Source organism: Zonotrichia albicollis, chromosome 1, assembly GCF_047830755.1.
Source record: "Zonotrichia albicollis isolate bZonAlb1 chromosome 1, bZonAlb1.hap1, whole genome shotgun sequence".
In the NCBI taxonomy this organism is placed as follows: Eukaryota; Metazoa; Chordata; class Aves; order Passeriformes; family Passerellidae; genus Zonotrichia; species Zonotrichia albicollis.
Window position 1 is genome coordinate 14,809,558 of NC_133819.1, and position 26,499 is coordinate 14,836,056.

The 26,499-nt window shown below is 37.6% G+C and overlaps 1 protein-coding gene across 9 annotated transcripts in view; it reads left to right on the top strand.

The window, feature by feature from the left end:
• Nucleotides 1-26,272, top strand: part of ARHGAP12 (Rho GTPase activating protein 12) — a 75,123-nt gene extending 48,851 nt beyond the window's left edge. For 3 of the 9 annotated variants that reach the window (XM_074529303.1, XM_074529626.1, XM_074529754.1), the window contains 13 exons: nt 1,914-1,988; nt 4,729-4,790; nt 6,391-6,472; nt 8,607-8,729; nt 12,946-13,050; nt 13,404-13,502; nt 16,020-16,128; nt 16,870-16,989; nt 19,816-19,914; nt 21,951-22,028; nt 22,801-22,935; nt 23,183-23,285; nt 23,702-26,272. In XM_074529303.1, the coding sequence (XP_074385404.1) occupies nt 1,914-1,988; nt 4,729-4,790; nt 6,391-6,472; nt 8,607-8,729; nt 12,946-13,050; nt 13,404-13,502; nt 16,020-16,128; nt 16,870-16,989; nt 19,816-19,914; nt 21,951-22,028; nt 22,801-22,935; nt 23,183-23,285; nt 23,702-23,876 (1,365 nt within the window). In that variant the 3' untranslated portion in view covers nt 23,877-26,272. The remainder of the gene's footprint in view (nt 1-1,913; nt 1,989-4,728; nt 4,791-6,390; nt 6,473-8,606; nt 8,730-12,945; nt 13,051-13,403; nt 13,503-16,019; nt 16,129-16,869; nt 16,990-19,815; nt 19,915-21,950; nt 22,029-22,800; nt 22,936-23,182; nt 23,286-23,701) is intronic. The other 6 variants (XM_026796217.2, XM_074529700.1, XM_074529526.1 and 3 more) reach the window with 4 other exon arrangements.
• The last annotated feature ends 227 nt before the right edge of the window (nt 26,273-26,499 follow it).

Genomic DNA, 26,499 nt, shown 5'->3' on the forward strand with positions numbered 1-26,499 from the left:
TCGCTTTTAAAGGAAGATTTAACTTTTTATTTTTTGGCATAAGATATATTGCTGTTTCCATTTTGGAAAGAACTTTATGTAGTGCTGCACTGAATGAAGAAGCTTTTGTAAAACATTAAATAAGTGGAGCTGTTTACATTTCTTCAAGGCTCAGTGTTCACATAACGAGAACTTAAACCTAGTGAAGCAAACATGAAAACGCACAAATGTTACGGGTAATAACCAAAAGAAACTCTATTTGAGCTGCATTTGTGAAGTCTTAAGTCAGCAGCCTAAAGCTCCTTTAACAGTCTCCAAACATGTAGGCAGCATGTGTTTTTTATTGGTGAGAAGAAAATAGTTTATATGGAGCACAACATTTGAGAAAATTTAAAACATGTAGTGGAGCAATAAACTAATGTTTTATGGAAAGACAAATAATTTTTAGTTCATTAATGCAGCTGTTTTATTAGCACTAGCAGGCACACTGTTAATATATTCTGCTTTAAATTAGTATGTGGAAAGGGAGTGTTTCATTACCACAAATACTGGATTTCTTGTTCCAGAGTTGCTGTTGCTGTATGAAAGCTGCCTCAAATTCAGCATGAAATAGAAAGGAAAGCAACTGGTATTTGTCTGGGTGGCCACATGAACCCCAAACTTTCTTTTCAGCTGTCTCCTAGGGAAGCTGTTTTCTGTTTATTTTCCTTATTTGTTTTTTTTTCCTGGAAAAACAATGGAACTCAACTGTATGAAAATAGGGCAGTCAAGAGAATACCTGAAATGTGTCAGGATGAAAGTATGGGTTGCCAGGGCTCATGAGAATTTGATGATACCAAACATACTGGTTAACAGTTTATTGGCTGTGGCACATATCTGGATATAGCCATCAACTAGAAAATTTGATAAGCATGGGAAAAATATCTTCCGGGGGGGACAATTGGTTTTCTTAATTTGAATTTTTTTTTTCTTTGCAGACATCTGAAAATATGGACTTAGGAGTGCTAAAGTTCTCTGTTATTATGCTACTAAAAGAACTAGTGGGTCATTTCTAGGTAGATTTGGAAGTGAATTTTAAAGCACAAGTGTGCAGAGTGCTATGTAATGCTGCAAAACAAACTGGGTTTAGGAGAGCTACCAAGGGATTTAAAAAGAAAGAGGGGGAGAAATGTGTTAACAGTAACAGAGAACAAGTGATGTTTTTCTTCCATTTGAAATTCTTTACCAGATTTTCAAGCAATGTGTTTGTGCAAGGCAATCATTACTTCAGAGGAAATGCACATGCCTTTTTTTTTCCCCTCAGATGGGCAATTTTTCTAGTTTTCAGAGATTAAGTATTTTATTTTGATCTGTTGTTAACAGTTCAAAACAAAATCCCAAATCTCTAGAGATTTTCAGTGTTTGATTATAAGGAGATTAATGATCATGAGCCACAAAAATTAATAAAGTTGGTATGTGTTTATATATATATATTGTTTTTCTATATAAAATCTTGTGTTTACTGACCACACAGAAACATATTGTATTCTTTAAAATCATTTTATTTGTATATGGTATAATGTAATCAGCCATTATTTTAAATATACATCATAATTTGATAGCAATGTCTTGATAGCAATGCAAAAAATCTATCCCTTTATAAGGATGAAGCCTTTGCTTGATGCTGATGCAGCATGTATTAACATCTTTTTTTCAAATGGTTATGTGCTAATTAACCCAGTTGGTGTGTTGTCTGTAAACCTTGTAAGAACACTGTTTAGTAAGTAAGTTTAGAATGTAACTGTCTGAGAATATTATGAATGCCTAAAAGAAGTACTTTTCTAATCTATGAGCGTGTTAAAAGAAAGAGAGAGAGAAAGTATCTTTAGGGAAAAAAATAATTGTATAAAAGATGATAACAGTATCTGTTGACATTGACTATTTGAATTTTATAGGAATCGTCAACTGCTTCTAAGGCCAGTTTTCCTGAAAATGAATCATCTCCTTCTTCACCAAAGCATCAAGCCACAGTCAGTATGCAAAATGTTTAAATAAATAAGTAGATATTGTAGAAACAGAGCTATTCGTGATTAGAGAATTGTGGGCAAGCCTTCTTGTTCTTGGGAAAAACAATGGGATAAAACTACTTGAAGGCTTTGCATTTTAAAAGGAATGCATTACATCCAGCTCTGCTTTCGGGAAAAAAATGTGAATATCCTTGGTTTAAATGCAACTTAGTGATAGTAGGTTAAGTCAAAAATTCACTGTGGTCAAATTGTGCCTAATGATGTAGAACTCACTTTGCTTCCTCCAACAGTCACATCTTCTTACATAGCATCTAGAAAATGCTAACAGTAAAAACAGAAAATTTCCCCTCTTCACAGAATCCCTCACTGCTAGTAATAGTTGATATCTCTAATTTTGGCTTGTGTTACAGTCTTATTAAAGAGACATTGGGGACCTAGCATAAATAAACTGTGTCCTTTTGTATTAGTAGAACAACTTCTGGGAAAAGAAACCCTTAGTCTGCTAAACAGCTTTTTAAAATTTCAGTTTATATTTTAAACGTGATCATTCATTTTTAAACAGCAGGAAATGGATTAAAAAAACTTCATTCTTTTGGATTTTTTTTTTTTTTAATTTTGGACCTGTACTACAGTAGCATTGAAATAACTAACTTGGTCAGTTTTACCAGCCCTGTGATAGGAACCTCAGGGCATTAAAGGCACAACTTCTCCTGTTTATTCCTTACTCTGCATGCAGGGGAATAATTCTCTGGCTTAGTCCTGATAATCCATTCTCACAACACTTCGAACAGTTTTTCACAGTAAAATAAACATTTTTTGTTAAGCAAGCATAGCTGATAACCTTACACAAAAGCAATTATTGCTGCATGTAATCTAATTTCTTTAAATTCGGATCTTGAATTTTTGAAACTGTATTTTGCAGAAGAGTTCACTCATGATTTAGGTAATAGAAGAAACATCTGTATTTTCTTTAGCTGTTCCCTGGGATTTAAATAGTCCAAAGAAAGCTGGTAAATTTTGAGAATTTTGATCCTTAACCTGCTTTCTTCCTATTTTTCCTGATTCCATTAATTTTCCCATTAGTACCCCCTAGTGTTGCTGCAAAGTAGGGCAGTATGATCCTTGCTCTGAATAATTCTCTGGAACATCCCCACTGGTTCCACTGTGAGTAATTGACAAAAACCATGATTTATTTTGGGAAGTGAGCACAGGTTGCTCAACCTCTGTGAAAGTTGGCAACAGGCTGTTGTGCTTGTTAAAAGGGTGCAATGCATGGGACTGCTGGTCCCTGGTCCACATGGATCACAAATAGAGTAATCTAAAGAATGGGATAATTCATTTGTTTGGCCTTTTGGAGAGTGGATGAGGGAAGGGGCTCACTTCTTCTGTTGAAAATACCAGTCTTGGAAAATAATGCATCTGTCACTGGCTGGGAAAAGCATTTCAGCCCAGTGAAGATATTAAACTGAGTAGGAACAGGAGTTACCACTGGACTGAAGTAACATCTGATCCACCAGCAAAACACCTTTGTCCTTGATAATGTGTCTTTTCTGTATTTTATGTGCTGGGCTTGAAACCTGCAGGTAGAATTTTTAAAGTCCATGAAAAACAGATCTATGTCTCTGATAAGAGTGTTGTCCATGGTATCCCAGAAAAAAAAAAAATCTTCAAAATTGTATTGTGCAGTTATGGTCTATTTAAATTTGAGATTGAGAGGAAAATTCTGAAGAGGATTTATCTTCTATTTTCATTGGATCTAGAATTGAGGTCATTTTTTTAATGATAAAACTAATTTGGATCCATTCCCTAGTTGATTGTTTAAACTGTTACATACATTAGGAACTCTTAGAAGCTGTTACTGAAAAGGAATTGATGATAAAATAATTTAGCATTCTTTTAGCACCACTGGCTGGTTGGACCAGGCTGGGGTGTCAGAAAAAAATGATAGCTTTTCATACCTCATTTTAAGGTGATGGTTTAAGTGAATCTTTTTATCCTAGAATGCTTTTCAAACATTCCTTAATTTCATTATTTTTACACAGAGACTAGAAATACTTCAAATATTTGAAACTTGCAAACAGCCTTCTTGTTCAGCAGTGTTCTTCTCCCACCAATCACTGACTGGTGTTCCAGTTTTTTTTTTTGTAGGCATACTAATATAGATGGTTTTCATCAACAAGACATAACTAAGTAGTTTTCCATGGGGATAGGAAGAAAAGAGGACATCAAAGAAGTGCTTCACTCTTCTGTTTTTAACATGAATATGTTAATTTTTTATGCACTTCAACCATGTTTTATTTAAAATATGAAATGATATTAAAATTAATAGGAAGAATTTATATGGGAATCTAGGCTGGTTTTTTGTCAGCCACCTCCTTTTTTAATAAAGGACTATTGTGATATTATTATATTACTATTATATAAATCATTATAAATTTTACGTTCATAATTTTCACTGTCTACTATCACAAATTATTTAATTTGGCTTGCCCAAAGAACCTTGATCTTGATGAGGGAAAGCTTTTTACCCTCTAAATGGTAATAAGTACTTTCCCAGAGGAATTTTGATTTTGCTGATCTCTGAATACTTAAATATGCTTAAAGACAGTTTCTTGAAGTTATGGCATGAGCAAAGATGGCTTACAGCCAGAAATGGATTATTTGGGGGATTGAATTCTGTGATGTGATGTTAGTAGAAGCAGGTTTTCTTTTATATTTCTTATGTCTTACTCTTATCTTACAGGGTCAAGAAAAGTATGGGTTATTAAATGTGACAAAAATCACAGAAAATGGGAAGAAAGTTCGGTAAGTCTTGGACTTGAAAAGTGCATGTGCTTAGGGTTTATCCAAGGTCTTTTGTATTAGGACAGCATACTGGGGTTTGCAACTTCTTACTTTTTGTGTGAATTTGCCTTAGAGGTTTTCCTGTGTGACACAGCTTAACCTTAGCCCATGTGTTTGTCCCAGTGAGCTAAAGCTGATGGACTGCAAAGAGCCAGAGGCTCATGGATCAGGGCTTCACACAGGCCAGCCTTTTCCTGAAGGGGCATTGATGAGAGACAGCTCTTTAAAATGGGATTGATTCATTGATTGATTTACTGAAGAACAAGTCTGTATAGGTTATAGTGTGCCTTGTTCCTTGGATAAAATCAGTGTAAGAGGAGCTTTCAGACTTTCACTTGCTGTCCTTTAACATTGAAGGAGCGTACATCTGTGTGTTCCTTATTCTCCCTTCACTATGCTTGTGAAGGCTTTGGAGAAGTGTTTTGCCCAGTGTCAGTCTCCTGTAGGTGATTGACCTAATTTCCAACTTTCCTCTGCGTCCCAGGCAGCAATTTGCACTATAAATCATAATGTGTAATCAGGTGATGCTGTCTAACTGCATTTCTGGTGTTTTGAATCAATGGCAAATACTGCAGAGGTGTGGCATCCTCAGAGTTAATTGAGATTTGCTTCTTGCCTTTTCCTCCCTTTTTATTATTTTTTGGTTAATTTAATCTTTTAGATCTATAGTGTGTTCTGTCTAGTTCAGTGTTTTCCAGAGTTGTGATACATGAAACATGCTTGTTCTGAGGATTAAATAGCCAACACCCAGCTGTTGTTGTAGAGCCACCCTGACCTAGTCCAGTCTGGCTGGGCAGCACATCTGACCTCCAGCCTGGCTCCTCAGAGTTCTACTGAGAGTTTGCTAGGGCTGGGTAGACAGCAGTGTGTGTGAGCTGCTGCTGGTGCAATGTGCTGTCTTCATTTATGTTGCATCTGCTGGAATCATTGATCTGGATTATTGCACTGCTGAACAGAAAGATGCATCGTGGCCATCCTGTCACTTTGAGACCTGCTAAGTAATAATTCATGGGGAGTGGGAATTGATATTCAGGGCTTGTCAAGATTTTTTTTTTAATAACCTCAGGAGGACAGGTCTGCTGGCATAAAATCAAATACTCAGACAACTGAAACAACTTGTTCTTTCTCTTAATTTTTCAGATGTGTAGGAAGTACTTTTTTGCCAATATAAATGAGCTTATTACATAAACATGGGACAGTTGCATCTCAGATCAGTGAATTTCAGAATTATGCAGTAGTTTGGCATGTTCTATTAAGTACACAGGGAGCTGAGCGTTCCAGATTAGCCCCTTTGAAATTATAATTGCATGGTGTTCTCTTGGTGTACTGCTTCTACTACTAATTAGCTTTGTTTGAGTTAGACTTTGATGGTCAGGCTGGGATTGTTAACATATGTTTCCTTCTACAAATATGATAGCAATTAAGACTTACTGATGCCACTAATGACTGTATATGTGCTTAACTATATTAACTTACAGGTCAGCTGAGCAGCAATGATCGACGGGTTAAATATCTGCTTTCAGAGTCAATTTATTTTATGTTTGTTTACAATTATTTACAGAAAGAATTGGATGTCATCATGGGCAGTGTTACAAGGGTCATCACTGCTGTTCACTAAAACCCAAGGAAGTGGAACTGGCTGGGTAAGCCCAGGAACAACCCCCACCCTCACTGAAGTGTTAGTCATGTAAAGCACCATAAACTAAAGCCCTCTTACTTGCAGGGCCTAAATACCTATATACATATATATGTATATATATATATACATATATATGTATATATGTATATATGTATATATATATACATATATATGTGTATATATATATATATATATATATACACACCTGCACCTAATACAGAAAAAAATACCTGTGTAGAAGTTGATATAAAATAGTTTCACATAACTATAATGTAATTATGATGTAGAATAAGAAGAAAACCAGTTGTATATATGTATTTTTGGCAGGCAAGAAACTGATAACATTTAGGTGTTTCTTAGGCTTGAAGTTATTTCTCCAGGCCAAATACTTTGGTGTTCTTTACTAATGTGTTTGTCTGAACAGTTTGTGTGTTTTACCATTCTTGGATTTTTTTTGTAAACTCCAGGTAATTTTGAATGTGATACATATAATAAAGAAAATAGTCTGACACATGGCTTCTTGCCTTGGCCTGTTTGAGCAATGCAGTGTTATTGTCTTATGATTTAGTCTTTGTCTTGCTAGATTCCATATTTTGTTCTTGGTCTTCATAGTGCATGATAAGTACTTGTACTTATTTTGTTGTCTGATGAAGACCAAAAGAGAAACATCACACTGAACATGACGATGATTCAATTTTTTAATCACCTCTAGTGTAATAGCACTATCATTAAATTTGTATTTATCCAGCTGCATTCCTGCATTAGTAGGTATAGAAATGGCTCTTTATATTTGGCTTTCATAGCCTCTTTTGGAGGTCTGATATTAAACTGTGTGGATCTCCTCTAATAAGTAAAGACAGACCAGAGCCAGTGTTCATTATTTTCATGTATTGTCATGTGAATTCCAGCAAAATTGCCTCTTACAGATCTGTGCTATCTTGCTGTGCTTTACTGGTCTTTCTACCTGCCTCCCTTTCTCCTGCTGTGCCTCATTATGGATAATGAATTGGAATTGACAGTTCCTTTCCATAGTATTGAGTTTTTTTTCAGATCTGTAAATATATTTTTCCCCCCTTCTGCAGAAGGGGTGGCTGGAAGAAAATAGACGAGGATAGATAAATAAAATTTGGAGTAGAAGAGAATGAAAAAGGTAAAGCTGGACAAGATGATCATCAGAGGGAGGAAAGAAAAACAATAAAGATGAAAGGCATAAGAGGTCAGTTCCACTGTATGGCAGGAAGTGGATTTTGGTCACTTCTGTGATTGACTTTTGCAGCCAAAGATCCAAAAAGTGTTTCAGTTTTAGATATTAATAGGCATATTGCAAAGTAAAAGTTCTGCCTATGTAGCTAGTCAAGTTCCAAAATCTCATTTACAGCTACTAATACTCTTAATTCAGATGTGGCTGTAAATCAAAAGAACTGTACTTTACAGCTGTATGTTCATATCATTAAAACACACAATGCTAAACTCTTCATGAATATATGATAATGATGATGTGTGCCTAAATTAATTATCCATAAAAGATAAGCTATAAGCAGAGTTGCATGATTTATGGGCACTAGTGTAAGTCATGTTATGCCAGATAGAATAATTTAAAAATAAATAAAAATCTTAACAAATAAATTTAAAATTAAAAATGTGTAAATCCTTTTGATAATTTAAGTGGAGCAGAAGTCCCATGGTCAGAATATTTCTGTGAGACCCTATCAATTGTGTGTAGTGTAGAGCACTAGAGTAGGGTCAGCAAAATAGATATCAACAGTACAAAGAGAATAAAATGAAGCTGGAAATATTAAAAGAGAATCTCTCTCAAGAACCTAATGTTTTACATCTGCATGATCATAGCTGACTTTGTAGGTACGTAATTGAGTGTTCAGCACACACTCTTCTTGGTCTCTGTAGGCAATTAATTTTTGTTTTTTAGGTACTCAAAATTCCATCTCTCAAACTTTGCTCTGTGTCTATATTTTGATAAGGTGAAGTCAAGTCTAACAGTGTGACATATGATAAGAATTACATTTCCTCTTCACCTTATGAGAATATTTAGCATTCATCTAGTGATTGATATGACCATATCTTCTTTTTTTGTGCATTGTTTTTTGACTTCATCACTCTTCTTCCTTTTTCTCATCAAGTCATTTTGCCAAGGGGCCTCAATTCCTGAGCTCTTGCTCTCGCTGCTTTCTTCTTGGAAAAATGCTCTCAGTCATCGACCTGCTGTCACCTATGTAAACTCTGCCCAAGTTTCAGCTATCACTGTATGTGTTCTTGTTGCATGCCTCTTGTCACTGTAAGGCTATTTGCCACTAATCCTGAAAGTAAATAGAATTTTTCCAAGATTTTGTTTTGACACTACATATAACAGCTCATGTATCTTGTTTGCTGTTTTTGAAAGTCATCCAAGGTGCAGATTAACACAAGTTTATTGCAATAATCCTGTTATTGTTCCACTGGAACAAAGTAGAAAGCATACCTAGTTGATTGGTGCTAGAATTATAATCCCAAATTTGCCTACTGTTTGAACCACTAGTGTCTTGACTAATAAGCAGCATGATATTCTGAATTTTTTAACAGATATTTTGTCTGATTCATTCTAACACAACTAATTTGGAATCTTTTTATGGTGCCTATGATACCTTTGATACAATGGTGTACATGTTATTTGATAATTCTAGCTGTAATGGGAATACCCAAAAATGTAAATGTTATGCATGAAGAGGTGAAAGGAAAAGAGCACAAGGATGTTCTGGCAATATTCCACATATAGAAAGCTGATGTAAATTTGTAGGATTTTTATATGTAATTTAAGCATCTGTAGTTATATTTTGAAAATGCCAAGCACAGAAGAGCCGCCTATCAAGAATTCATTAATTAACCTTGTGTTTAAAATGATGCAACTGTCTTTTTCTTGTTTGTGAAATAAATTGCTCTGTATGTGGAAGCCTGGAACAGATAACTTGTGGACAGTTTGGTAGCCTTGTAAAAGGCCACTTATAATAAGAAGATTGGATGTTTTTTAAAAGAATTTTTCATTCAGTTTTTGGTGTGAATGAGATGTATTATTGTCAAAATGACAGAGCTTCATAAAGCAAAGAAAATGGCAACTGCTTAGAAGGATTCATCTGTCAGCTGTCTGTAATAGTGACATGCCCTCAGTGACAAGTACAGTGGTGGCAAACCAAGCCTGTAAACTTCCCAAACATCATGGAAATAGATGCTTTTCAAGATTCAGCTGAGCAAACTCTTGTTGATGTTACACAACTGTGATTTTAGCCAAGGATGTTATGTGTACATTACCACAGTTCATCAGTATTGAACTGCTGATTATGCAGGAGCTCAGATGCTTTTGTGAAAACTTTTTGGAATGCAAATGGTCCTATCAGTCTGGTTAAAAACAATCCATCATTTTGCTGTGACAATAAAGAATTTCCACACACCCCCCCTTTTTTTTGCTTAAGCTGTAGTTTTGAAACTCCCCTACCAGCCAAAAAGGTGCATCTGTCTCCACAGCTTTCTTTCCACAGTCCATCCATGGATGAGGAGGACTTGGAATTAGAGCATCCTACCCAACTCTTATTAGAAACATAATTACAAGAATGTCAGGTGTCATTTGTACATCCAAAGTCTTCCAATAAATAATTTCCAGTTCTATTTCCAAAGAGTGCTAGAATGTGTCACAGTTCAGACTGTGTGGTTTGTCCCTGTGCAGGCTTCCAGGACTTGGAGAAAATCTTTAAAAGATTGAAAAGGCCTTCTATTTATTGATGTCAAACACATCTTTAAGGCTATCCTTAAGCTGCACAGCATCCTCTCTATCTAAAACAAAGAAAGCACCCTATTCTTTCAAAACAGTTATCTCTCCCATGCAACCAGCATAAGTACATCCCATGACTATGTTTTTGTCCAAAAAAAGCTGTCAGAAGTGACTGTGGGACAGCTTCATATCTGGGACAGCTGGCAGCACCACATGCAGACCTCTCCCTCTTTCTGTCTTCCACTGCTGCCCTTTCCAATATTCCCAGGCAGCTCAAAAGAGGAATCCAGTAAGAGTAAGGTGTCTGCTCAGTAAGAGCTGGATTTCTCTTGACTGGTGCTGACTAGGTAGCACTGTTGAAAGCAGACTCGATATCTGTGTGGCAGCAGATGCAAAAGGAAAGGCTTTTTTGAGCTCTGTCAGCAGAACCTGCTGGCTTCAGGAGGGTTCAGTTGCCTTCAGCAACCTTTGTGTGCAGGTGGTGTGAGCAGCCCTGTGCAGCACTTGCTCCTGAAAGCTTTGAGGAGGGAAATGGCTGCTGGCATCTCATTTTCATAGATCTGGGAGCAGAAAAGAACCTTGACAGGAAAGCTCAAAGGAGAGCCTGCATGGTAAACTTAAAATGTCCTTGAATAAAAAGGTTGTGACAAGAATGTAATGTGTTGGTGTTTCAGAAGAGCTTTGCAGGGTAGCTGGATTATTTGCTTGGGTTTCCCCATCCTTGGCTCTCACACAGCAGTTTGGCCAACATTTGAGTGAAGGAGTGGTAAAAGTCTTCTTTTTTTTCCCTTTTGGCTTTAGTTTTTGCTTTCTTCTGTGCTTCTCTGAAATACTGAGGGGACTCAGGCCAAAAAGAGGGGTACAGTTTAAAGCTGGAGGTAGTGCTGAAATCTGTCAGGTGTGGATTCAGCAAGCTAATGTAGTGGAGGGCTTTTCTTTTGGTCAAAACAGCACTGACAGGTGACATTTTTTTTCTTGGTATGTGCTGATGTCACCTGTAGCAAGTCCTGTCCTGTGAATCTCAGTATCATGTGGGCTGTGGTTTTAACTAATCACCCCCCTGCCCCAATCCTGTAGAGGACTTTGGCACTAGTTTCCTGTTCTCTCCAGTGCCAAACTCTATAAATTGATTTAATTTTTTTCCAACACGCAGCAAGATTGATCTAGACAGCCAGGCAGTGCGTCTGGGACACTTTGGGTGTGTGTGCAGCAGTTATGTGACTTTCTCTTGAACAGGCAGCTGCTGCAAGAGCAAAAATGGCCCAGAGATTGCTCTTTACACTCTGCTGCTGAGTTGGGCTTCTCTCAAAAGCTCTACTATAATCAATGAGAAATGTTCTTGGATGAGGTATCTTAGAATTAAGTTTGAAAGTGGAAGATGGTGGGGATTTTTTTCCCAAGTGCTAATTGGCATTGGGTGAATTAGAAGCACAGCCCTATTCTGATATTTCATGAGTAAAATAAAGAAGTTAAGATGCTGCTTTCCATTCAACACTTCATTGCCCTTAGGACTCTAGACTGGAGATTTTCCAGTGGTAAACAGCCTTTCTGAAACACAATTAGCATTAATTAACATCCATGCTGGGAGTTTAATCAGAAGCAGCAGATTAGTCCTGTTTTCTGAACCATCTTTTCTCCCCTTGGGTATGGCTGTTCTTGCACAGGCTGGAAACTTGTGTTTGCAGCAAGGAGCTTGTCCTGGGGCTTGGGTCCCCCAGAGCTGTCACGGGAGCAGCACTCACACATCAAAGGCTTCGTGAAGAAATAAGAATCTTTCTGGGGGAGCAGATGCTACAAGCTTTTCCTGGAACTACAGCATGAAATTTCTGTGCTGTAAACTGAGGGACTTCCAGCTTTTCCATATTTTACTCATGTCACTCGCAATTAGAGCTTTTTGTTTGTGTGGGCCGCTGAACTGGTTTCCTTGAGGAATTACATTTCAAAGCTGTGTGGTATATGTTGAAATCATAGTAAAAGTACTTTATTTTAAAAAATTCTGATAGCTTATATAAATGTGAAGGTAGGAGGTAAGAATAGCTCCCTGAGGTTTTCCTCCAAATTGTTTGAAGGAGTTACTTGTGGGTTATTTGCTCTTTAGTAGACAGACAGTGAGTTCTGTTTACTTGGTACGACATACTCCAGTATTGCAATAGAAGCGCTACAGAAAAGTATAAGTGTTGGGGGGTAAATGTTTTTAAAATATTATAAATAGAGAAATGTACAAACTGAGAGTGCTCTTTCAGTGTGGATGGATGTGATTCCTGTCCAGCAAGTCTACTGTTTCTGGTTTGATTTTTGGTTTTGTATACAACCGCTGATTAAGTGGCAGAATGTTGGGGGGTGTTTTGTTCAGTTACTTATTAGCTGGTTTTGTTTAAAGCTTGGAACTATCTTGGCTAAAATCAAGCTACAGTCAAATGTTGTATGGACTTCTGCCATTAGTCATAGGAAAAAAATCTCTGCTGGAATCTGATTGGCATTTAAATTTGTAGAATTTTGAGGGCTTTAAGCTGAGCAGCTTGTAACAGTCGTGCTTAAAGGTTGTTCTGTGGAAGGTTTTTCATTTTCCTGGTGTCATGCCTGTTGATTCGTGGCAAAGTACTGTATCTGGTCTAAGTTGTACAGACTGTAAATAATACATGTTACATTTAAAAGATTGCAAGACTGTAAAGAATTTCCTCAGGTTTAATTTTATCATCACTGTTTGTAATTTTTTCCAGAAGTTTGGTGTTAATCAGTCTAAGCCAGAATTTACAGTGGATCTCAAAGGGGCTTTGATTGACTGGGCCTCGAAGGACAAATCCAGCAAAAAGAATGTTATTGAGGTAAATTATTTTATTTAAATGCAGAATTATATGCACTTCAATTACTGATGTATGAAATTTTCTTTAAGCTTAAAATTAAAACCTCATAAAACTGAGTTTTATCCACATCTACCTGCTTAAATGTAGCTGTTAGTACCTGCAAGAAATGCCCATTTTTAATATGGCTGTATGGGATATGTTTTGCAGTTTTAAGCAGACTGTTAAAGACTGTTCTCCCTGGTAAATGTTCTGGAGTGTCTGTGTATTAGCTAACAATTTTGCCAGTGAGAAGGTTAATTTTATTTTAATTATTTTACTTTTGAACTATTGTGTGTTTATCACTTCTGATGATATCCGTTTCTATTTCTTTAAAGCTAAAAACCCGCCAAGGTACTGAGCTCTTAATTCAATCAGATAATGACAGCTTCATTAATGAGTGGTATAAAGTTCTTAACTACACCATCAACAATCAGGTATGTATTTGTATCATGAAGGTTCTGTTTTCACAGTAATATTATTTAGTAAACTAATTGATATAACAACTTCTAAAGTTTCATGTGCATCTTCATTTGCTGATTTTCTTGAGAGCAGGCAGGAGTTTGAGGATATGGCAGTTCTTCTTGGTGGTGGTAAGTGAAATATAACTAATAGTAGCAAAGGGAGAAAGATGGTCCACTAGCTTAAGATGCAGAAGGTGTGGGCTGACATCCATCTGAGAAATGAACTTACTTCTCTGGCCAAATACTTGTTCTGTCTCAGTGACCTGAAAGGTTCTGATAGAGAGGGAATGAAAGGGGGAGGATGGCCAAGGGGCAGCTTAATGACATACATTTATTAGCATTTGATACTGCCCTTCACTTATTATGGCTGCACTGAAGTGCAGATTAAAAGTCCTGGCAAAATACTGTATTATCTCTTCTTATCTGACAGCATAATGCCAAGTATTTAATTATCAGAGAAGTGCTCAGGTGTTTGCTTTTGATATGCCAAATAGGATTAACAATTTTTTAATTCAGAAGTTGGAGGAGATCTTGGAGAAAATATTGCTCTCTATCAAGTTTGCTTCATGTATATTCTTACTTTCTAATAGTTCTAGGCTTGGCTGCTGTCCCTAATCTCCAGTTTTGTTACTTTCAATGCCAGTCAGTGTCTTTGATTTCTCTTAGCTCTGTTAGTGCTTTTCACATATGGGTGTTTTCCACCAAAACACAGCAAGTTGATATGAATGGTTGAGTTTCTTTCTGAGCACTCATGGCTTAGTTCCTAATCTGCTGTCTCCTGGTATGGGAATGTCATGGCCCTTAATACCCTGGCAAAGCAGAGTCACTCAGGGACCCCTTCTCCTGTCTGCCCTGTGTAACACAACTGAGGCCACTCCTTCCCTGCTTAAAAAAGAGTGAAGATGGAAAGGCTGAGATATGCTGAGATGTGGGGTGTTACATGTTAGGTTGAGGAATGGTGGAATAAGGAGATTTTATCAGCATTCTGGAGGAAATGGTGATGGATACTGCTGGGAGCTGGTAGCCAAGAGACCCAAGACTACAAGGCATAAGTCAAGAAAGTGCTTTAGAGTACCTGATAATCTGAAGCATTGAAGCTTTGGGTACAAAAATCCATCAGATCTAAAGCCAACTTTTAATTTAGGAAAGTTTATGGTAATAGCAGCTGTGATCTCTTTCCCATGACCAAGGTACTATTGCTAGCATGACCAGATCTTCTTCAAAAGAAAAAACAGATCAGATTCTGTTCTCTTTGCTCCCTCAGGCTCTGTTGTGGCAATGTCCTGTACAAGAGGAACCTCCAAAGGATGTGGCTGCTCTTTTTTAAACATGGAAATTTTCATGTTATTACTTTAGACTTGTTGCATAGTACGAACTAGATCCCAGCTGACTTTTTTCCAAAGCATTTAATAGTTTTAAAATATGCCAATCCTAAAAAGCTTTGAGGCCTCTTGAAGAGTGGCAGAGGATCCTTAATGGGGACATTATTTGCCAGTTGAATATATTGATCTGTGATGTGTAAAAAGGTTATCTAGAGCTTTGGAAAAGGAACAGGAATGAAGGTGTTTAAAGGTAACAGATTAAAGTACAGCTTAGTCCAGGAAGTCATGCTGCTGCTCAGTGCTCTGGAGTGCACAACCTTGCCTCATTTTTTAGGATTTCCTTCCTTGTAAAAGAAAGCACTCTGCAGACAGATTTTGGAAACTGCATAGCAGTCCAGTTCACTTCAGTTGAAGTGAAGTAAGACATGCACAGGTTGGGAGGGGAATATGTTGTACTGAAGCTGAGGAAGCTTCTTTCCCCATTTCCTGGTATGTCTGCAGTCACACACATAGCCTGGGCTGCAGGTGAGATAGCAGAGTCTGGAATCTGCCTCCACACTTCAGCATGATCTGTGATTTCACTTGACAATGTTTAATGAGAATATGCTGATAGCAGGAACAGTGGGAGACACTGGTACACTTATTTTTCAGAGTGAATTCAGTGTATGTTTTGACAGTAGTGAGATTTTCCAACTGATGGTTCTATTTTCTATCAAAAAAATTTTACTTAAAGAGAAAACAAATTGGGTAAATGCTTTAGAAATTTTTTTCTTCTCCATCAGTCAGGCATTTCTGTGGCAGACCACTAAACAGCTGATGTTTGTCTATTGGATATGGAAAATAAGGCCAACCAAAAACCATTTCTGTTGTTTATGGGTTGATGTAATGAAGTGTTATCATGAAAGACTGATTGTACTTTGTTCAATGTCCAACAACATTTTCTTTATTGAGTCTTATGAATAAATAGTGTTTCTCAAAGTTACTCACTCTGCCAATGAGAATTGTCTCTGAAGATGTTTAACATCTAGAGTTCAGGAAAGAACAAACTGAATGTCATTTTAGGGGGAGAAATTGTGTACTGTAGAACTGTCTGCAGGAAATGTGTGTGTTAATGCTGTATTATCTGAACTGGCAAACTGAGCACTGCAAATCTTCTTAAATCCCACAGGTAATAGAGTCTGATGAAGCATTAGATGATGAGGTACCAGATTCCCCTGGAGTGGAAAAACAAGACAAAGAGAAAGAGAAAGAAAATAAAGACTCTAAGAAGCTTCGTTGTGAGTTGAATTTTCCATTAATTTAATCTAGCGATGGCAGTTTTCATTTTCTGCATCTTCAGTATTTTGTGTAAATAGGGAAGAATTCAAAAGGACAGCTAAAAATGAAACTACTGGAGTTTGGAAACAATCTTAATATAGTTCATTCTGCATCTTGGTGCCACTTGGTAAATTTTCTTCTATGTTTTATTAATCATACTTTAAAAAGGGAAGAAGAAGAAAAGAAGTGTGAAATGTCTTTAGCTCCTGTTGTATGACACATTTAAAACAGGAGAAAATAAGCAGTGGTGAAATTAATTATTTTCAGGTTGTTGTCAAATGCATAGAAATAGTATCTGACTTACCAGGCAAACTGTTTTCTCTCCTTTCCTTCCAGGCGCTTATATGAAATTTTCAAAAAAGTATTTATTTTTTTCAAGATAGTTAACCTAATGGGAAGCAGGACTGGTTTTGAAACATAGCTGCACTTGTAAATTTCCACATCAATTCCATACATAAGCTACTGTTTAGTTGGTTTTGCAAGTGTTCAGTGATAGGGTTGTCTCTTGGTAGTTTGAGAAATGGATGCTATTTACAAGGAGTTCCAGAAAATTAAGGAAAAAATTAGGGATGAGTTGCAAATTTGAGTAGATTTTTTGTGTTTTGGAACGTAATTGTTTTTTTCTTTAATGCTGGTTCTTTGGCTGATAAATGCAGTGTTGGTTCTGTGGGTAGTAATGCCAAATGTGTTTCTGTTTTCAGCAGTGAAAGCACCCAGCAATATAGACTCCACAGATCAGAAAAAGACCAAAACGAAGCTCAAGAAGTTTCTTACACGGCGTCCTACATTACAAGCTGTCCGTGAAAAAGGCTACATTAAGGGTAAATGAACCTTTTTAACAAAGGACATAATTTGAAAAGCTGAATTTAGTAGTTCATGTGTAAAATGGGGTTAAAATGGTCTAGTTTCAGAGTAAAATACATGTGTATAGTTGGTTTAACAAAAGTCTTGGATGTATAGTGGAACTGGTGATTGCTGTACTTCTGAGTGCTGTACTGGCCATTAAGCTGCTCGGAGGATGCCTCTCCCTCGGCTCCGTGCTGGCCGAACTGCAGTGAGAACTGGGGGCCCAGGAGCCCCTTTGGACTTGGACTCTCTAGCTAAGAAGCACTGCATTCCACCCTTCTGAGCTGGAAATCCAGATATCTGACCCTCATTTGTGCAAACAGGGGAAGGAGCAGCCCTTTGGGTACAAAGCTGAGTGCGTGTGCTCACCCAAGGGTGTTTTAGTCCAAGTGGAACCAGACAATCATGTGCCATATCATAAGAAATTAAATATTTAGGGAAACCAGGATGAGGTTACAGGAGTCTTAACTCAAACATCTTTTTCCCATAACTTTTTTTGAATGTATACATTATTTTAATTGTTTCAGATACTCTTGAATCAAAGTTATGAAAGATTTCTTTTTGTCACAATTTGACAAAATGGTATTTGCACAGGTTTCAGTTAATGTGTTTGTGTAAATTATTGACTTGGTACTCATTGTAAAACTTCATTTATTTATTTATTTGTATGCTTTAGCAGGACTTGTAGGTGGTGCTCTACTAGGGTCAAAATAGCATATGGGTAGGCAAATACCAGACAAATCCTACTGTGATTTGCCTCACCGCATACTTTAACAGGTGTGCTTCTGTTGCATGTGGCATTTGATATATTTGTGTATCTGCAAATATAATTTACTTGTAAATGATGGAAATTTTGTTTGGAATAAGGGAGCATTATTCCCAGACTTTGACATTTTGCTCTGCTTTGCAACTTAATATTCATGTCATGGCTCAGTGACATAACTTCTGACATTGGCAACAGTGAACACTAAGCCAAGTTTAACTTGTACATGTGCGTGCTAATGACTGGATTTTTAATAAAGGCATTAAGGAATGAGGAGTTTGGTTTTTATTTAAAAGCATGGTATAAGTTTTAAAAGTTGGATGGGCACTATACAGCTTTACATTGATTGTATGAATGAAGAATACAGAAGTCTTCATTTAAAAGCCCAGCGTACTTTGGTGGCTGCTGCAGAACAAGCCTAGTAAATGGAAAGCTTGGCAAATCCAGTATGAGCAGAAAAACTAGTGAAAAGTTCTGGAAGAAAAAAAATCCACTTGAAACAGCATGCACTAAGTGGAGAAGGAACTGTGCAAAAGTTTTGTTACATGGAAAATCAAAAGTACAGTTATTACTTTTAAGATGTGAAGAAAAAATACTACTTCTGTATATGTTGAAATTATTAAAGTCAAAGGCAATTGTAGCAACTTATTTTATTACATACTACTATTTTCTTCTGCTAGCTAATCTGCATTGCTTTACCTGCCACAGCTGCATGCTAGCCTGGCTTTCTGCTGCGTGGGCTTTTTCAATCCTTTGCTACTGATTCTGCTTATAAAGCTCGCTGCGTGAGTAGCTGCCACAGCACCGAGGTGGTGTGGACCTCTGGCCTTATCACTTCCAGCTAAGAATGCCATTAAATGCCCATTTTCATACTGTAAAATTGGTTTGGTGTGCTGTTTGGGTTTCCCAAAGCACTAGTCAAGATGTAAGAGTTGTTAATTTACTGAAATTACTGAACATGAAAAATGGGCTAGGTGCCGTGCATGATGCAAATGCAAGAGCAGTCTCTCTCTTGCAGAAGCTCTGAAGTAAGACACACCAGATTCTGGGAAGATGGCCACTTATGTACCTAATTTAACAGAGTAAACAAACCAACAAACACCCCTTCCCTTTAAGAGTGGAATCTTTGCTTCTGTCTCAAGACCCCATGTCACCTTCATCTGAACAGAAGAGGCCATCTATTATTTTGGCATCTTTGATGAAAGCCATAGAAATGGATCTATCAAAGGTTTTGGTGATAACAATCTTAGCAAGAAGAATTTACATGCTGCTAATTCACTGAGACATTGCAAGATTCTCCTCTCTGCCCAAGCTAATTTTCAATTTTGCTTCACTTTATGATGGAAAATTCTCCCCCTGGATTGTGCAGTTTTGAAAATAAGATTCAGATTTACCATTGCCCATAAATATTTGTATTTAGATTCTGACCTTGCAGCCAGGTTGCCTATGCATGGTTAGACTTGCATCCATTCAGAGCTCTGAGGTAAAAGGCTGTCATTTACAAATTTGCATCAGAACTTAATAATGTCAGAAGACTCTACATTAAAGTAAATTAATATGTAATGCTGTGTTAAACAGTGGATGCAGGAAAGATGACATTTTGCAGGGCTCTTTCCCAAGCAATGCCAAAAGCTTTCACACCGGTTAAAGTTCATAATCTCTTTGAATTTTTAACAAAGATTGCAATAAATGCATGTTGATCTTGGGACAGGAATGGAGTGTAACAGGACACATTTGCATCCATTACATTTCTTATAACATTATTGATGAAATGACTCATAAAGTATCACCTGATGGATTAAAAGGATTTCAGTAGCAAAACTTCCTTTCTTGTGTAGCTGCTGACACTCTTCTTACTGGGAGCTTTTCTCGCTGGGAGCTGCTGAGAACTCTTTTCAAAACTTTCCTATTTCCTCTCCAATGCTGCAACAATTGTATCCAGTAGACTTTGCCCTTTGTAGAGGTTTGTTTTAACCTGAACTAGTTCTGTCACTCGTGTCCTGTTCCACTGTAAATCAGTCTCTTTACTTGGTTCCAGATCAAGTTTTTGGTTCAAATCTCACCAGCTTGTGTCAAAGAGAAAACAGCACGGTGCCAAAGTTCGTGAAGCTGTGCATTGAGCATGTTGAGGAACATGGTATGGTTGAATTTTTTGTTTACAAATCTCTCTAGCTCACCACTCTTAATGTTGAACGTTAAATCTTAAAATGCTGTTGGTTTATTTGGGGAAGCTAATCTGAGACTTGTATCTGGAGTTAGCATTGGGTTTTCAAGAGTGAGGACACAGGTGGGATCCAAAGTGGGGAGAGGGAAGAAAATCTTATATCTGAGAACCTAATCTTCTTGAGTGTATTTCAAGCTGAGGAAAAGGCAGGACAGCCCCCTGGCAGCAAGGCTCCAAAGGAAGAGGGGAGTACAAGAAGTAGTAGAAGAGCTCAGCTCATCAAGTTTTCTTTTTCAGATTAAAAGTGAGACTATTGAAATGCAACCATTCATTTTTGGAAGATTTAAGCATGCTAGCAGTCACTTCTTTTAAAAATGCCTTGCAATGAACTTTTAAGAAAAAGTTCTGTTCCTGCTCTGTGTATGCACTGACTGCCAGAAGACCAGCCTGCTTGTTTGATGCCCTTCAGCCAGTTACACAAATTGCTGTGTTTTATGCAATTCTGGAGATTATCAGTGTCCACATATTGACTCCGTTTTCTTTTGCTTTGATTGAAAACTATGTATTTCCTACCTAACAAGTGAGAACACTTTGTTTGAAAGCTACATGTGACATTCTGGGTTTTCTGCTGTAAAGCGCATCTTCACATTTTTGTTGAAAATTTGTTGGTTGTGACTTCTAGCTTGGCTGTAGTCTCTGTGGGTTTTCTTGCCTGTTTCTTGCTGTTGTCTTTGCCTTATCTCTTGGAAAAGATGACTGAGAGGGGATTATGGAATCTCCATAATCATCATTCAGATATTTACCAGTCTGTTAATCTGAGAACAGTCCCTTGAGTATCAGGGTAAGTGTTACAGGGGAGTACATGTGAATTCTAAGGCACCTTCCATGGGATCTTCATTTAGCCTCTAGTCCTCTTTGTCAGTGTTTCTATCTTATGGCCTGGGAGGGGAGAAAAACTGCTTCCATTGCATTACTCCAGTCTGACAAACTGCCACCTTGCTTGTGGCTGCAGGCTTTATTCCATTTGTGATCTGAAGATTGTGAGAAAGGAATTTGCTCCTTGCTTTGTTCCTTTTTTTTGGTTTTTTATTTTTTTTTATTTTAAAGGCAGGACTGCAGTGAAGATAGTGAAGTTTTCCTTTTTTAAATACCTGAGGGGAAGCTGACAGAAATGAACAGCTTTTTTTTCCTACCTCTCCAAGTCTTCTTCCTTCTGCCAATACACTTCAGATCAGTTCTTTCTGTAGTGGATTATGGGGAAAAGGGATATGTCAGATGGTGCTGGTAACTGTGCTCAGTTGCATCAGACAACTCCTTGAGGAGCTACAGGGACTTGCAGGTATTCTGGCAACACTCACCCTCTCAGTGGCACTGACTCACCTGCTGCATCCAAGTGGCTTTTCAGATAAATTCGTTACCTCCTAATCACTGCTGAGTAACTGCAGTAGCAACCACAGAGACACAGTTTTCTTCTTTTCTGGTCGAGTGTGCAATCCTGTGAGGCAGGGGCTGCCCATTTTAGTTCTGTGGGCTGTTGGGTAGCTCTGAGTGTGCATGTGCATCATTCCTTCTGGTACACCTGGTCACTTGACAACTTTGAGATGCTCTCTATGCATGACTTGATTGGGTTTTCTTAACCATACATTAAAAAATGAACATTGTATCCACAAAATACCTGGTTATTGCATGTTGGACTCCCATGTATTCCCTGCCCACCCACCAAGAGCATCTTAAACAAGACATCTGATCTCATTCGGGAAACTTGGAGCTGTTGCCTCATTACTACTTGAATAGGAAGTTTTAGAGATTACTTTGAGCTTGATGCTGCCAAAGTTGTGCCAGCAAATTAAAACCCCTCTGTTTTATATGCCCTGCCCATCAAAACAAGCTAGTTTAACTTTTAATTTTTTTGTTACAAGGTGGGTTTCCTTTGCTTTTAATTTTGCTACTAGGTCTACTAGACCTATACATATGTAAGTTATTTAAATATATTTATCCCTTTGTTTCAGGATTAGATATTGATGGCTTATACAGAGTTAGTGGCAATCTTGCAGTGATACAGAAGCTGAGATTTGCAGTCAATCATGGTAAGCTTCCTCCAGTTATATTACAATGGCATATATTTTCAGATTGTTGAAGTCCTTAGAAAGCTAAAGAAAAAGATTTCTCTGTAACATATAATGAGAAATGACTGTCATCCTTGAAATAAAGTTACTTCAGAATTACAGAACTGACTGTATAACATACATTACTTGAAAAACCTGATATTCTGGAGGTTTAGTCTCATGTGAACCTTAGAGGCATTGCTAGAACAGAATTCTAAAAAAAAGATGGTAATAGAGTTTGAAGAAGGGAAATTGTTTCAAACAAAATATCTCACTGCCTTATGGGAAAACAGCAAGCATGTTGAGCTTTTACTAACATTAAAATTGTAAGTTTATGGGTTATTTAGTGAGATTTGCTACTGCCCTTTAGTGGGGAGAGGGCTTAGCTCCTCTTCGCTGTACTCTGTGTCTAAAACCCTTTCTTCTGGCAGTATCTTAGCATAGCCCATCCATCTGACCTCTCATTTCCTGATTGACAGGATCTAACAGTAAATTTTGTATTGTGTCAGCAGCTCCTATTCCCTTCTGGAAAATGCCCTGTATGTAGTGCAGTAGGCAGAGTTTAGCCATCTCCATCTGCTGCTGCAGCTCTGTATCCCAGATTGGGATATGGAATGTGCTGAAGTAGAGGGAGTCTTCACTGCTTTGAAATCAATAAGTGCAGAAGAAAAGTTGAGTTTATTTAAAAAAAAAGGGGAAAAAAAAGCCTTTATAGTTGTAGTATTATCATTAATTATTTATTTCTCTCTCTCAGATGAGAAGCTGGACTTGAATGACAGTAAATGGGAAGACATACATGTCATTACAGGAGCTCTAAAAATGTTCTTCAGAGAATTGCCAGAGCCACTGTTCACTTACAACCACTTCAATGACTTTGTCAATGCAATTAGTAAGTCTAGAGAACTGGCACATGGTGTTTGGACATGATTTTGGCCATGAGAAGGATGTTTTGGTTGTGAGCGGGGTGCCTTGTCCGGGATTCCTGTCGGTGCTGCCGGGGCCGGCCGGGAGGTGGCAGTGTCCTCTCTCGGATTAGCACTGCAAACCGCGGCTTTCCTGCCCAGCCTCTCAAATTTTACGCTCAAGTTTTAAACAAAAATACTGAACTTTTGTTTCTCAACCTCACCCTTTTGCAGAGCAAGAACCACGGCAGCGTGTCCCTGCTGTTAAAGATTTAATCAAACAGTTGCCAAAACCAAATCAGGACACCATGCAGGTACTCTTTAGACACCTGAAAAGGTAAGTGACAGGTAGAAGGAAAGGCTTTGTGTTGATGATCATTCCTTAAAGATAAAGAATCCAATTTAAAGTACCAAGTGACTGTTCTTAATGCATTTTTTATATTGGACTTGATAAAAGCATGTATCAGTCTGTTTGGATATGAGCTTGCAGAGCACCAGACTTGAGAGTATGTTGCATAGTTGTGATGTTTGCTGCCAAGTCCTTTAGAGGGACTATGAGAGGACCAGCGATGACATTTCAAAGCAAAACTTTTTTTATAGAGAGGGGAATTACAGCAGCTGTATGTCTTAATAGCAGGACTGCTCATTAAATAAATACTCTGAATAGCCATTTGCTTTGGGGTGTGTCTTTTTCTGTCATCCTATTGCTCTAACACTGATAAATCTCTTCTTGTGTATTGTTTTCTCTTTCAGAGTTGTAGAAAATGGAGAAAAGAACCGAATGACCTATCAAAGTGTAGCAATAGTTTTTGGTCCAACCTTATTAAAACCAGAGAAAGAGACTGGTAACATAGCAGTCCACACAGTATACCAGAATCAGATTGTAGAGTTAATTCTACTGGAATTGAATTCCATCTTTGGACGCTGACATTTTCCTTGGAGGAGAAACTGGAAGTGATGGGTTGGCAGCAGTACTCCATCAGAAGAAAAACCTCTTGCTGTATATGATGTTTTATGTTTGTGGACCAAGCAGCAACTTGTTTTTTTGCACTTTTGGGGAGGGAAGAAACAGGAGAAATGTTTGACCACTTTAATGCGAATTAAAGACAACACTTCAGATTTCTTTGAAAAGTTCAATATAAAAAATTAATTGAAAAGTTTCTAGTTTGCCTTTTTAAAGTATCATTGGAAAAATCTAATATAGGTTCATACACTGGATATCTTGGAGAGTAAAACTAATAATCTCAGACTGGATAATCTGGAATTTAATCTCAAAATTCTTCCATATGATGGGGAAAATTCCTACAATTTTTCCCAGTATGGAAAAATTCAGTGAAGTTACATCTTAAGCTTGTTTATTACAACCTACTTAGATCTGTATGACACTTTTCCAAGGGGTTTCTGCATGCCTGATTGTCCTAGACTTGTGCTAACAGTTTGGTTTAGTTATTTAAATCTAATTCTTCCCTTGATGTCTGCTGCCCTCTGTTCTTCTTTTTTTCCTGTTTTTCTGTTGTTGGGTTTTCTTGTTTTGGCTTTGTTTTTTTTTTTTTTGGTGGGGCTTTTTTTTTGTTTTGTTTATTTGTTTGTTGGATTTTTTTTTTTACTTCTTTCTTTCTTCCTCTTTTTTCCCCCAGCAACCTCTCTGGAAGTTCTTTGCTGCTTCATAGAGCAGCACACTATTACACTATTTCAAACACTGAACTTGTAAGAATATCCAGCTATGGTTATTTGTCGTGGGACATAATAGAAGTAATATTTAATAAACATGTTCATTTTTTCAGGGTATGTCCTGAGCTAAGTTTTGTGTTATACTGATCTAAAGCTAAAGTCCTAAGTAAATACCGACTGTAACACTGTATTGAGTTCTGGTTAATGCTGTGGTAGTGGAAGTTCATTCTTGGTGTAAATACAGGCTGTCCTTTTGATTCCTGTATATAAGTCAGTTCCTGTATAGTTGAAGAACACTTTAGTCACACATTTCTAATCATGGGTAGATTAGCTACAGTAGCGTAATGTTTCCAGTGGATGTCTGGGTTTCAGCAGGGAAAGAGGTTGTGGGGAGGGAGGGAGATCTAACTGTGTGCACTTTTAGATGTTAATTACATTTGCGGGCAAATAACTGTAATGCAAATGGTACTGGAGAAATACTGAGTGTGCTTGCTAAATTGTTAATGCACTACAAGAAGAGCCTTTTAGATTATTTAATATGTACAGGATACATTAGAAAAATGTATTATGAATTCTAACATCTGCAGATAGTGAAAGTCATGTTTTGATAGATAGATGTTTGATGGAATCCACTATGCTAAATTTAAGATTTTCTTTTTACATTAATGTAGAATAATTTGTAAAATTGGTTTTGAAAGATTTTGTTACAGGGAGCATGGTCTGCTGAAGATTTTTTTAAATGTATTTTTCTAGACTAACTGCTGTATCTGACATATTTGTTATGTCTAACCTGAATAAAGAAAACCAATAGTTCTTTTAGAGTTTACCATACCCACTTCAGACAACACGAGCCCCCTTTGAACAAGACCAATGTATCTCACCCCTTAGCATGGATGGATACCACTTGTGACAGAGCTGTCACACTGGACTGAAATATGAATGCCTACTTTATAACCTGACAATTTTAGGAACTTCCCAGTCCCCTTTTTTAACAACTTGAATTCTAACATAAGGTTCACAGAGGGCAGAAGTAATTTATGGATATAAATTTGCAATCTTTGAAACACATCCCAGCTTGGAGCCCGCTGTACAGGAAGCAGTTACGTTGAGGAGGGGATTGTGTCAGGAGCCCTGGCTCTGCTGTGTCCCTGTCACACACAGCCCTGGGGACACACTGAGCTCTAACCAGACTGATGGTACGAGAATTTCACAAGCATAGGGCTCGCATGAAAAGTTTTTGGAGATGAGCGAGGAGATTAGTAACCTTGTGGCTTTCTCAGTGTCTTCTTGTGGTAATGGTGAAGTCTTGTGGTTTGTTGCAAAGCGACCTGGGTGAGAGCTGTGAAAGCCCTGTCTCAGAGGTGTGGTGTCAGCCTCCCTCTGGGCTGTCACCGAGCAGTGCTGAGCCTGTGCCCTGACCTGCTAGGAAATATTGACTGAGTTGGAATCTGGGGCTGTGCATTATTCAAACCCTGCCTTTGGCTGTAAAGGAAGAATTCCTGCTGCTACATGAGAGGGCTTGTTCACCGGTCACCTTTTGTTGCAAGTGTTACCTTTTTCAAAGGAAGAATGCCTTTTTAAAGCAATTTGATGATGAGGATGTCACACTTTTCCTTGTATTCCCCAAAAATAAAGCATTTTGTTATTACAATATCTAGTATGGTTTTGTACAGTGAAGTTGTCTTAATGTTTTAATTTTTAGTTTGGGGAGGGGAGAGGATTCTTTTTAATTGAAGGAGGTGTAGGCAAACACTTGAGACATTCAGAAGAGGAGGAGCTCTTGGTACATTTGTTGTGGCCAACATGAAACTATGTATGTCACCACATTAGGTTTCTTCAGTGCTTGAAAGATTTTGTCTTGTTCCTGCAGTTAGCTTTCT